Source organism: Onthophagus taurus, chromosome 6, assembly GCF_036711975.1.
Source record: "Onthophagus taurus isolate NC chromosome 6, IU_Otau_3.0, whole genome shotgun sequence".
NCBI classification, from domain to species: Eukaryota; Metazoa; Arthropoda; class Insecta; order Coleoptera; family Scarabaeidae; genus Onthophagus; species Onthophagus taurus.
In genome coordinates, this window is record NC_091971.1 from 29,844,467 (window position 1) to 29,857,005 (window position 12,539).

The following is a 12,539-nucleotide window of genomic DNA, read 5'->3' on the forward strand; positions in this document are numbered from 1 at the left end:
ACCTTTAGGCGTCTTTAGAATGACACAGTTATTGGATACAATAACGCAGGCGTAAATAAAAATTTAAGTAGTTCACTCAAATTATCAACTGTATCGGAAGGAAGATTGTTAATGTGCTGTATACCATTTTTATCGATTTATATTACTCATATTATTAACTTTTATATTAAAAATACCGTTTTCCCTTCTGTAAAACTGGAAACTGTCGATTGTGCGTCCAATACCGAAAGTTGCGAATCCGATTTTCATGTCTGACCTGTGCCCAATAAGTATCCTTAACCGTAATGTCAAAGATTTAAAAAAAAATGTTAATGTACAATTGCAGCAACACATTGAAATAAACAAGATCCTCTCTAAAGACGTTCAATCAGGATTTAAACATGGTCATAGCTGTACAACTGCTTTAGCTTGTATCGTTGATGATATATTAAGCGCGACAGATAGAGGTTATATCCCATCCTTGTCCTGTTGGACTTCACAAAGGCTTTTGACACGGTAAACTTTCATACATTTTACGAATATTTAATTCGGCGATAAGTAATATCTATTTTAAATCTTCTGCCTGGTGTAGTGAGAAGTTTGGTGTGGAAATGTTTTAATGTGTGTCACGATTTGGACCATTACTTCTTGCGAAATATTATATGGGCGATTATGGTGTTTTCCCCGCTGATCAGTTAATGCAGTGATTTAGTTATTCCAATATGAGAAGCTAGAATTTCTACTCTCTTTCTGGATATTCTATGAGTTTTTATAAACTTTAAGTTTTGTTGTTCCGATTCGTACCTATATAAAGAAATTGAGAGTCTTTAAAATTGTAGAGCACTTACTATAAGTAATAGAAGATGAGTATTTAAAAAAAGCTATGTACTTACAGCGTAAACGTTAGACACACTGCGAGATTTTCCAGTACGTGTCTTACTCCACACAGATACTCATCCTGTTCTTTTTTATTTCCGATGCTATTGAAGTTTGTATGGTTAACATCCCGAATTTCTGAGTTAACTTTTTCAAAACATTGTGATTTACATTGGCAGTTTTTTCCAGTTACACGAGCTTTTACTACTTTTCCTCTTATACTTATGTACTCTTCTCCTCTTGCTCTTTTAGATTTTCTTGAATTACGTTCCCATTTTTCTTCATTTAAACATTTTCTTTTTTGCCACGTTGTTGCTACAAGGTCTTCAATTGTTATGGACACCCTCATCATTCTATCGCTTACGTATTCAATGTCTTCGATATTGTTCTCCTTCCTGTTTCGCTTTTCCGATATACAGTAAAATGTAGTTTTCCAACTTGAATGTTCTTTTACCTTTTCGTTTCCTTTCTGATATCCCACAAACATCAATTTTGTGCTTTATAACCACTCAGGAAAAAATTACATTATAATGGTGAAGCTATCAAAAATTCAGATCTTAATTGTGTTTTCTCTGGTTCTTTATAGGGGGCGTAGCTCAGATGGTAGAGCGCTCGCTTAGCATGCGAGAGGTACCGGGATCGATGCCCGGCGCCTCCAAATTTACCTTTTAATTTTGTTTAAACGGTCTTTTAACCAACTATTCATCATGTAATTTATGTAGGGAAATATTTAATAAAGACCTTTATCGATGCTGCATTGCATTATTAATATTTATAATCATTTAACAATCAACAATAATTAATTCAACAAGTTTTAAGCTTTTCCTAATACAGTGTGTTAATTTATTATCGTACCCGACGTCATCATTGCAAGTATGCAACCAATATCACAGTGCAATACGCATCATACGCAAATCGCGTATTGCAATAAAAATACGGTGATATTGGTTGCAGATAATTAATTAACACACTGTATAACTGTAAGAATTTCTTGTAAACCACTAAAGATCGAATCATTAAAACTACTTCCTGAATTACCAGTGACAGTATCAATCACCGAATTTTCAGTCTTCGAAGTTTCATCAACATCAATAACTATGCAAGTACCAACACCAACTTGTACTATTCCTAAGAGGTTAACAAGACTGCTGGTTATTTCTAAATCAGCCGAAGCAGTGGCTTTGAGTTGCAGAAAAATTGACATGCTATCGCCATTCTTAGTTTCATTGTCGCTGCCTTCAGGTGCTACATTGACCAATTGTGGCGCAATCGAGTTTAGCATCCACATAGACTTTAAATAATCCCAACTAGAATAAAAATAAGGGACGATGAATAAAATGATAAAAATTATCGACTAAGTTTACTTAATGTAATGTTAAGATCTAGCTTGTGAAAGTTGAGTGAAAGTTTTTTTATGTCATTATGTTCTGAATATGTCGAATCAAGTACAAAAAGAGGGCTGTGCGAAAGGTGAGGGGATAAGAGGATACAACAGGAAAAATGTTGGACCTAATAAAAGATATTGACAAGAAATGTTATAAAAAGAACGGAGATGAAAAAGTGTATAAGGGGCGAAGGAGATACCAAATTACCAAATTACCTGAAAAGAGGAAAGAAAGATGTAGTCAATACGCACAAACCAAAACAGAGACAGAGAAAGAACAAAGGGAAGAAGAGGGACCACATGGGTCCTATGATTGATTGGTGTAAAAGTCATAGAAAGCAAAGCAGTATAAAAAATAAAGGTAGTGTGGGGATACCCGTTTTGATAAAACTCATTCCAAATAAAAGTATTAATGGTAGAAGTTGAAGCTAGGGAAATGAATTAAGGTATTCAACAGAATACAAAAAGTTTTACTCAATAATCTCAGAAGTAGCGGATGAATGCGCTGAAATAGAGATGACCGCAAAGGCAAAAACGAACGGTAAAGAACAAATAAGGAGAAAGAGAAATAATCAAAGGTAGAAATAATGTTCATGCTAGCAGTAGCTAGAGTCGAAATCTTCAAAACACCAAACAGGTAAGACGCAAGTAGAGCAGCGAACCACGGTAGGACCAAGAAAAACCGCACGAAAGAATTGTTGTGAAAATAAATAAGATAATGCAGGGCAGAAATGAGGCAGAGCTTATCGAAGGTTTAAGACAAACAAGAGATAACGTTGTTAACAATAAACAAAGATAATGCGAGAACGAAGGAGATACAGCGAATATGAGAGAATCAAAGGGGGCAAAGATAACCACGAGAGGAAGGAGAGATGAAAGAGAGAAAACAATAAATATTAGCGGATTAGACAAGCAACGGAGATAGAATAGTTACGGGTAGCAAGCGCAAAAGAGTGCAATAGCAATCCAAAATGGCCAGATTGATAAATTGTAGGACACAGAGCGAGCACTGAAGCATTCCCAGTGTTCGCGCGGCAAATAACCGGAAAACTTTAAAGAAGGTGTTGGTTCGTAATTAAATAAAGAATTAATAATAAATATGTATGATAAATGAAAGAATTGAATTTCTATTGATTGGTTTTAATTTAAATAAAAGAAAGAAGAAATACCAACATAAATTATAGAATAAAATAAAGAATATAGGGTTACTTGAACACCCAGTATATAGCCAAAAAATGAAGGAGACAGGGAGAAGAAGTAAACAAACAACAACAGAAAAAGAGGAACAGTGATAAATAAATAAAAACAAAACAAGATCTAACGATTATGATTAAGAAATTCAACGAATACAAGTAGAAAAAGTTTTGTAAAGAGCTTGAGTACTATAATTGGGGTATCAAAAGAATTGGCACCTGAAACTTGACATAACTTGACGAGGACGTCATCCAAAGATAGTACTGTAAGCTTTTCCTCGCTGCCTGGGAAGAAATTAACAGAAGTGAACCGCCAATACAGATAGAGAAGCAAGACGATACCTTCACCAAGGAGGAGATGATGAGCACCTTTTCCCAGCTGAAGACCAGAAGAGCTCCTGGAAGGATAATATCACCAAAGAGTATGTAGAGCCTGCGTTGGCATAATCGACTATCAGTTAGAGTATTAGAAGAGAACACTAATACTCTACCCTCACTCAACCGTACATAATTTTGCATGATGGTAATGATCGACATCAGGAACGCGTTTAACTCAGCCCCCTGGTGTGAGGTAAAATGCGCCCAAAACCTTCAGTAAACAGCCTCCTGGGGACATACTTTCGCAAAGTGTGATTTTTATCGCAAATGGAGAGCAGAGGACAATGAGTTGCGAGGTGAACGTACTACAAGTCTGTAGCGTACGCTGCTGAAGGTATTTAGACGTAACTCTGGGCAAAGATTTTAGAATGACAGACCACTTAAAATATAATTTCGAAAAGCAGCGTTCAGATGCCCACACTCGGTTTCGCATACGAATAGAAAAGTCTTGGCAATAATAACAAGCTCCATGGTCCTTCACTACATCCTTTTAATCGGAAAACTTTTCTAGGGCGTAGTACTTGCCAAAATAACACAAGTATTTTATACAAATATAGGGTCGCAAACTTTTAACTTCAAGAAAAAAACTAAAGAGACAAAAAAGTACCATTAAAGAATAAGCGTGTGTTAAAAAGATCTTATAAAAAAAATCAAAGTGGTTGTAAATTTCATCCCCTTAGAGGGCGTTAGGGAAGCTCAACCAATGTAGTCAATCAGTAGTAACTACGTACAACATTTCAAATTCTACGGTCTACTTATAGCCGAAATAAAAAATAAAATGAAAATTTTTGGCTCAACTTTGATGGTTGATAGCTCGAAAACAAAAGAGTTGCGACCCATTGTTTATATAGAAAACTTATATTATTTTGGCAAGTACTATCTTCTAGTAAAGTTTTCCGATTAAAATCTGAACCAGCCTGTATATTATAAGTTAGAGAATCAATTTAAATGATGTTTTAATTGTAGTTATATTTGTATATATGTATAGGGCGCGTCATATATCTAATTTGAAAACGTTTGGAGGTATCATCATTAGCCGTAGATTTTTAGTTTTTGATAACCCAAATAATTTAGCATAAAAAATTGTTTATAATAATAATAATAATACTTTATTGAGCCAAATTAATAACAAAATAAGAATCAAACAAGAAATATACAATTCACAATTCAAGCTCAATGGGTGCAAGAGCAGAAAAGGGAAAATACCACTGATTTAACTTGCACCCTATAAGGTAGGCAAACATCGAAAGACCGTAGTAATAACCGTTATAAAAATAACTAAAGTAAATAATATATCAACTGTTACAATGCAAAAAAAAATAAAAAGAAACATTCCAATTAAACACACAAAAAAAAAATTGCGCATTACAAAAATATATCAAACACCCTCTCGCGTAAAAACCTCGCAGAAGCAGGAATCAAATTCCAAAAACGAGCAATCTAGTACGAAAATGAACACTTGAATTTTGAAGACCTATGCGAAGGAATGTTTAAACAAAAGCTGTGCCGGACATTCAAGTTATGAACATCCGTCCTGAACGTAATTTTACGACTCAGATAAGGCGGCTTGCCGGATGTAATAAGACCGTAGATGAAAGACAAGTAGTAAACCATAACCCTCTGTCGCATATTCAGCCAGTCACTAGATAACAAAACTTGCGATACGTGATCATCTCTTCGAAGATTATACATAAAATGAAGACACGAATTCTGCACAACCTGAACCCTCCTTAAACTCTCCTGGGACAAAGATGAACCAAATACAACATCACAATAATTAAAGTGAGACAATACAAGAGGATCACAAAGAAGTCGTTTCAAACCTTGCGATAAAAACATCTTACTACAATAGAGCCTTCTTAAGGAACCATAAACACGCCTACATAATACATTAATATGCTCACCAAACGCAAGCTGATCATCAATAATAAGACCTAAACTCTTAACCGAATTGGTTAGTCCCAACTATACTCCAAGCATCCTAATATTAATATCATCCTTATTGACAAATAAACTACCCTTTTTAGTAAATAAAATACATTGAGTTTTGTCAGGGTTGACCAAAAGAGCATGTCTTTTAATTTCCATATATAAATGATTTAACTTCTGCGTTACTTTATCATAAGCTTCCGATCGCTCACCAAGCAGGAAATGTAGATACAGTTGGGAATCATCAGCATAAAGATGATATGAACAATACTTTAACTTTGAGAATAAATTGCTGGTATAGATTGTAAAAAAGATAGGACCTAGAATAGATCCAACCAATTCAATAGAATCAGATAACAGTGACCCCACCTTAACCGCCTGCGTTCTATCAAACAGATAACTGTTAAACAAAGAAATAGCATACTCAGATATACCAACAAACTTAAGAATAGCCAATAAAAGGTCTTGATTCAATATATTAAATGCCTTACTAAAGTCAAGCAACACAAGCACAGTAGATCTATCAGCATCAAGACCTCTATATATATCATCAGTCAAGTCAAGAAGCGCTGTGGCACAGCTATACTGACTCCTAAAACCAGATTGTTTATTTGATAGTATATTATAAGTATATTACTATTATAAGTATCCAAAAAGAACCTTAGTTGCTCCGCCATATTTTTCTCTAACACTTTAGACAAAACCGTGAGGATGGTAATAGGCCTCAAATCTTTAAGCTCTTTAACTGGTTTCGTTTTAGGAACAGGAGTCACCAGACCACATTTCCATGCCTTAGAATAAATCGACATTATTAGACAAAAGTTGAAAATATGACAGAGAACATTCAAAATACGAGGACAACACAATCTAACCAAATCTAGAGAAATATCGTTCGAGCCAACACTAGTAGACTTCAACAAAAGCAAATACCGTTCAATAGAAGCCACAGACACTTTCTTGAAGGTAAAAGGTACGGTCACGATTTAATTAATTGGTATGATAGAAAGTTAATAACTCCGAGTCAGGCTTAATAACAACATCAGCAACAAATTTAGAAAAAACGAACTTCACAGTATCAGGGTCAGCCAGGTGGGGAGGTAAATCAGTGATATTCGACTTAACAAGATTAAATTTTCTCAAAGTCTTCCACATCAAACTAGGAGCTTCCATCATACAACTCCGTTCAATAAAAGCTCTTTTCTCACGACAAATAGCACCCGTGACAAAATTACTAAAAATGAACTGCTTATAATACTGAAAATGTGCGGGATTTCTCGTTCTCCTATAAGCCTTCGAGCAGACTCTCGAAGAGCTATCATCTTCTTTATATTTGCAGTAATCCACGGCAAAGAGATCCTCTTTCGAGTCCTAATAACGAGGGGTGCATGGACATCAAACAAGGAAATCATATTTTCATTAAAATAGTTAACCTTGTCATCAATAGAAGAAAGGTCATACCCCACCTTCCAATTCATAATATCTCAATCCCTATTAAACTCGTCCATGATAATACCTCGCAAATTGCGGAATCTTACTATCTTAGGTACAACCCCCGCCCTTTGCAATGACAGCTCACAAAAAATCAACATATGGTCAGAGAAGCCAAGATCAATTGTACCACAATTAACAACAAGCAGACCATCAGATAAAAAGATCAAATCATGAAGGGATACAGAAGTGCCCGAGATCCTCGTGGGTAGTTCAACTACCTCACGCAAGTCAAACATCGCAAATGCACTTCTAAGAGATACAGAAGATGGACTCTCAATCATGAAGTTAACGTTAAAGTCACCTACCACCACCATCTCATCAACTAAGGGATGCACGAACGAAAGAGACTTTTCGAATATTTCAGTAAATAACTTTAAATCATAATTAGGAGGTCTGTAAAAAACACCAAGAGCTATGCGAATTCCTTGTACAACTAATTTAATCCAGAGCTGTTCAATTTCCAGCGCAAACTGAACATCAATTATACTACAGGTATAACAATCTCTTACAAAGAACGCTACTCCACCACCACTAGTTTATCTATCCACTCTAAAAATATTGTAGTCTTTGATATACATCATTTGATCACATATATTAACATTCAACCAAGTCTCAGAAATACCTAACACATCACAACCTGACCGCAATAAATAATCGCCAAGTTCACTAAAGTCCCGACATCACTATATAATTAATAATTAATCAATCAAGATAATAAAAACTAAGTAATAATAATCAGAAACAGCTACTTGTTTGAAGCAAAAAAAGAAAAAAATAAATAAATAAATAAAATAAGCTAAACTAAATTAAATTTAAGAGAAAACAGAAAAAAAAAGATTAAATTGTTAGCAAATTAAACACTAAAAGAAAAATTATTCAAGAATATCTACAATAATGGAAAAATTAACAATAGCTATAAAAATTGAAAATTAAGCATACCAGCGTGCGAACTATTATACTAACATTAAAAGAAAGTAAAAAAATAAATAAAAGCATAAAGAAAACAAAAATAAATAAATCATTCTAAGCGGTTTCTTCTGACCTGACCAATGAAAGTCGATTACTGAGCTGGACATTAATTATGTCTGAGGATTGCCTTATGAAACCATTATTTTTAACATAAATTCGCCCATCATAGAACCAATAGTTCCTCTTCCCAAACTTAGCCCAGGCTAGTTTCAAAAGATTATGATTCTGTGCAGTGAACAGATCCGGACTATGCCTGGTTATCTGTTGTAGGAAGGTGGTGAAGTAAAGACGAGTAGTTAATTAATTCATACTAAATTTTATTATAAAAATTTTCAATGTATATACAAAACCTTAAAACTGCACTGTGCGATTGATTCCAAAACAATCGTGTCTTATTTACAAAAAATAAATTAACAATTATTTTGCGTCCTCAATTCTTGTTTGAGCACTGCTGATATCGATCCTTAATCGGCAATTGATCGATGGACCTGCTGAGTTGCAGCGCTTTGTCAGGTCTTGTTGCGACCGCTAACTGGGTCGGTTCGAACCTTGCGTTATCACTATTTTAATTTATTTGCTAATTTGTTTCTAAAATTTAAAAAAATAATCTTTTTTTGTCCTCCTGTATGCTAATCTTAGGCCCCTTCAGTTTACTTCTAGATCTACAGACAGAGGTTCGAGATTTATAAGAAACAAATTTAACCAAAATGGGTCGTGGATTTTTACTCTTACCAATAAACGATCCCATGCGGTGACAGTCTATATCAGTCTCAGCAAGTGATAAACCAAGTTGATATCTAAATAGTGAAACAATGCTAAAATCAATATTTAATTCATTTAATAACTCGTTTTCACGCCGAAGATCAGCATTCTGAATCTTAGAGAAAGTACTTTAGCACATCAGGAGGGTTGAAATCTTCATATGGGAAGGCATAAGTAAGAAAACTGTAGTAGAAGTACTAACAGAAGAAGGAACGAGAACGCACGCATTGACAAAGTTCATGAGGTCGACTGAGATGGTTAAAATAAACAGACCATATTATAGCAGTGACAGCTGTGCGCAATGCTATACAAACTACTTAACACGTAATTGCGAGTTATACCAAAGTCTCCGGTCCTCGTTTCTGCTATTCCGCGATCGGAATATTTCTAACAATGCCTCAATTAGTTGAATTGCCATGTTATACAGGGCTTCCCAAAACATCCGGGACGGTGCTATAAGTTTTGAACGAGCAAGAAAAACAATTGAAAATTTGGGGATCACTAAAGAGTCAAAAAAACTACATTCTTAGATAGTTAAAAAAGAAACTTGGTAATGAAAAAAGCAACACAACAAATGTTCAAATTGTCGACCTTCTTCGGTCTCGCAATGCCCAAATGCTCATAAATGGAATTTTGAACCATCAAGAGCATATCCCAAGTGATATTGGTGGTTTCTTCAAGTATACGATTTTTCAAATCATTTATTGATTCTGGTTTTGTTGGATACACTCTACTTTTCAGAAACCCCCAAAAGAAAAAATCGAGTGGTGTTAGATCGGGAGATCGTGGTGGCTCTTCTACCAATTCAAGGGTTTGGAAACGTGCGGCTTAAAAAGTCTCGGACTGCGCGACCGAAATGTGGAGGAGCACCATCTTGTTGGAACCACTTATTGTCAATACCATTAGGGCATACGGCACGTACACTTGGAAACACTTGATTTTCTAACAGTTGTAGATATCTGTCTCCGTCTAAATTTCCATTAATAAAAAATGGACCATTTACATTCTCACCCATAATACCATCCCATACATTAATTTTCTGAGGTCTCTGAGTATGATCTTCTCTTATTAAACGTGTATTTTCGTCACTCCAATAACGACAATTGTGCCTATTAACCTTACCATTCAAGTAGAAAATAAGCTCATCAGAGAAAACAACATTCAAAAGAAAATGTCTATCAACATCGCATTTTACACATACTATTTCACCGAATTTTTGAAGTCACCTTCGTTCAATTCCTGAACTGGATAAACTTATAGGGGAAACAGTAAATATATTTCTTTTCAAAATTCTATGGACAGAACTTTTACCAATTTCATGTACTTGAGACGCTTTTAATAAGGAACTTGAAGGTTGTTCAATAAAACACAGTAACACTTCTTAAAGGTATTTATTAAATATTTCCCTACATAAATTATATGATGAATAGTTGGTTAAAAGAACGTTCAAACAAAATTAAAAGGTAAATTTGGAGGCGCCGGGCATCGATCCCGGTACCTCTCGCATGCTAAGCGAGCGCTCTACCATCTGAGCTACGCCCCCTATAAAAAACCAGAGAAAACGCAATTAAGATCTGAATTTTTGATAGCAACACCCTTATAATGTAATTTTTTCCTCAGTGGATACAATTTTCTCTGAATTCCTTGAAGATAAAACCTTAAAATTTTGAAAAAATATAATTTCTTGATATTGTAATGACAAAGCACAAAATTGATGTTTGTGGAATATCAGAAAATTACTTTGCTTTTCGTAATATCAGCAATATTAGGAAAAGCTTAAAATTTGTTGAATTAACTATTGCTGATTATTAAATGATTATAAATATTAATAAAGAAATGCAGCATCGATAAAGGTCTTTATTAAATACTTCCCTACATAAATTACATGATAAAGAGTTACAAGAACGTTCAAACAAAAGGTCCGTACAGCTACACCCCCCTTTCAAGATATCAACATTTTGATACTACTGTTAGATATCACTTTATTAACAATATTCTCAGTAAACTACAAGTCATCAATTTATAACAATCGAAATAACTTCCAACGCCTCACACATTCGGCTCTCTAACTCAACTCTGACTCTCTTACTAAACTAATGCCCTTAACCGTTCTTCCCACTCCCTACTCTCTCTCTTCTTCATCTCTCTCTCTCTCTCTCTTAGCGGTATCGATCTTCACATTCGGCCTTGCTACCATTTGGGTCGTCCTAGGCCCTGACACCCTCATCCTCCGAATTCATTTCTTCTTCGCTGTCTGTCGACTCATCTCCTTCTTCGTCCAGATCTGTTATGACACACCATGGCTTCATACGGTCGGATGCAAAAACAGAATGATAAGGTTTTTGACTTCTTGGTGCTCCAGGTATATCTTTCAACCCGTATCTATCGTTTGGTAAAACTTTATGGATAACGTAAGGTCCTTTGTAACGTAATGCCAGTTTTCTAGATTCGCCAGTAGCTGTTGCTTCACATTTTACTAACACCAAGTCTCCTTCTTGATATTTTCTTGGTTTTATGTGTAGTTTGTCAAATCTTTCCTTTTGATCTTTCTGTCGTTTTCTAATCTCATGTAGTGCGTCTGTTCTTATTTCTGTTATCTCTTCCTCACTCACAGCTTCATCTTCTGTTAGCGCCAATAACAAATGATTTTGTAAAGCATTTCTAGGCCTGTAAGCGAATAATTATTCATGAGGTGTTTTCTTCGTGACACTATTTGGTAAGGAATTTAAAGCGAATTGGATTTCACACAGTCGTTTATCCCAATCTCGTCCATCCTCATTCTCACTTCTTGTAGATATTGCTGTCATTAGTGTTCTGTTGTAACGTTCCACCTGTCCATTTGCACGTGGTGTCGCAGTTGCATTTTGAATATGTATGATTTGATTCATTTTACAATATTCCGTAAATTTCTTTGAGGTGAACGCCGTGCCTCTGTCGGATACAAGTCTAGTTGGTTTTCCAAAAGTATTATGTATTTCTTTCATAATCCTCACGACTGGTTCACTTTTTGTATTCTTCACTGCTCTTACTATTAGATATTTTGTAAAGTTGTCTATATATACCAGAAGATGTGTGTTACCCTTCGTACTCTTAGGAAACGGCCCTAAAAGGTCGATATTAACTGTATGGAAAGGTATTGGTTGTCTCTCTATATTATGCAATTCTCCTTCCTTCTTACCTCCAGATATTTTCCTATACGCACTATTCTACACAGGCTCGTATATAATTTGTGACTCTTTTCCTCATTTTAGGGAACCATAAATATTGTTTAAGGTGACTTATCGTTTTGTCCACACCATAATGACCCATACGATCATGACTATTTTGAATGATCTTCCATATAATTCCTTTGGGTACAACCCAACGTTTATCATCTCCCAATTTTCTATATAATCTGTTCTTAATTAATTCATAATCGTGATGTATTTGTTTCTCATCGTTATTATTTGGGGGTCTTTGCAATATTTGCGTTATTGTCATTAATTTTACATCTTGCATTTGCATTGTTATAAGGCAATCTTCTTCGATAATCATTAAAATGTTCAAACCAGCTATCTCTGGTTCACTAGCCTCTTCTT

At 35.0% G+C, this 12,539-nt stretch overlaps 1 protein-coding gene and 2 non-coding genes across 3 annotated transcripts; 1 reads left to right on the top strand and 2 right to left on the bottom strand.

Annotated features, from left to right (window-relative positions):
* Positions 1–1,440: 1,440 nt before the first annotated feature.
* On the top strand, positions 1,441–1,513 carry TRNAA-AGC (transfer RNA alanine (anticodon AGC)). Its single transcript has one exon. It is a non-coding gene; the product is annotated as a tRNA-Ala (tRNA).
* An 8,918-nt stretch (positions 1,514–10,431) lies between these two features.
* On the bottom strand, positions 10,432–10,504 carry TRNAA-AGC (transfer RNA alanine (anticodon AGC)). Its single transcript has one exon. It is a non-coding gene; the product is annotated as a tRNA-Ala (tRNA).
* A 664-nt stretch (positions 10,505–11,168) lies between these two features.
* On the bottom strand, positions 11,169–11,945 carry LOC139430185 (uncharacterized). The gene is made up of 2 exons (XM_071196848.1): positions 11,710–11,945; positions 11,169–11,628 (listed from the first exon to the last, which is right to left on the bottom strand). The coding sequence occupies exons 1-2, from the start codon at positions 11,943–11,945 to the stop codon at positions 11,169–11,171; spliced, it is 696 nt and encodes a 231-aa protein (XP_071052949.1).
* Between the last annotated feature and the right edge of the window lie 594 nt (positions 11,946–12,539).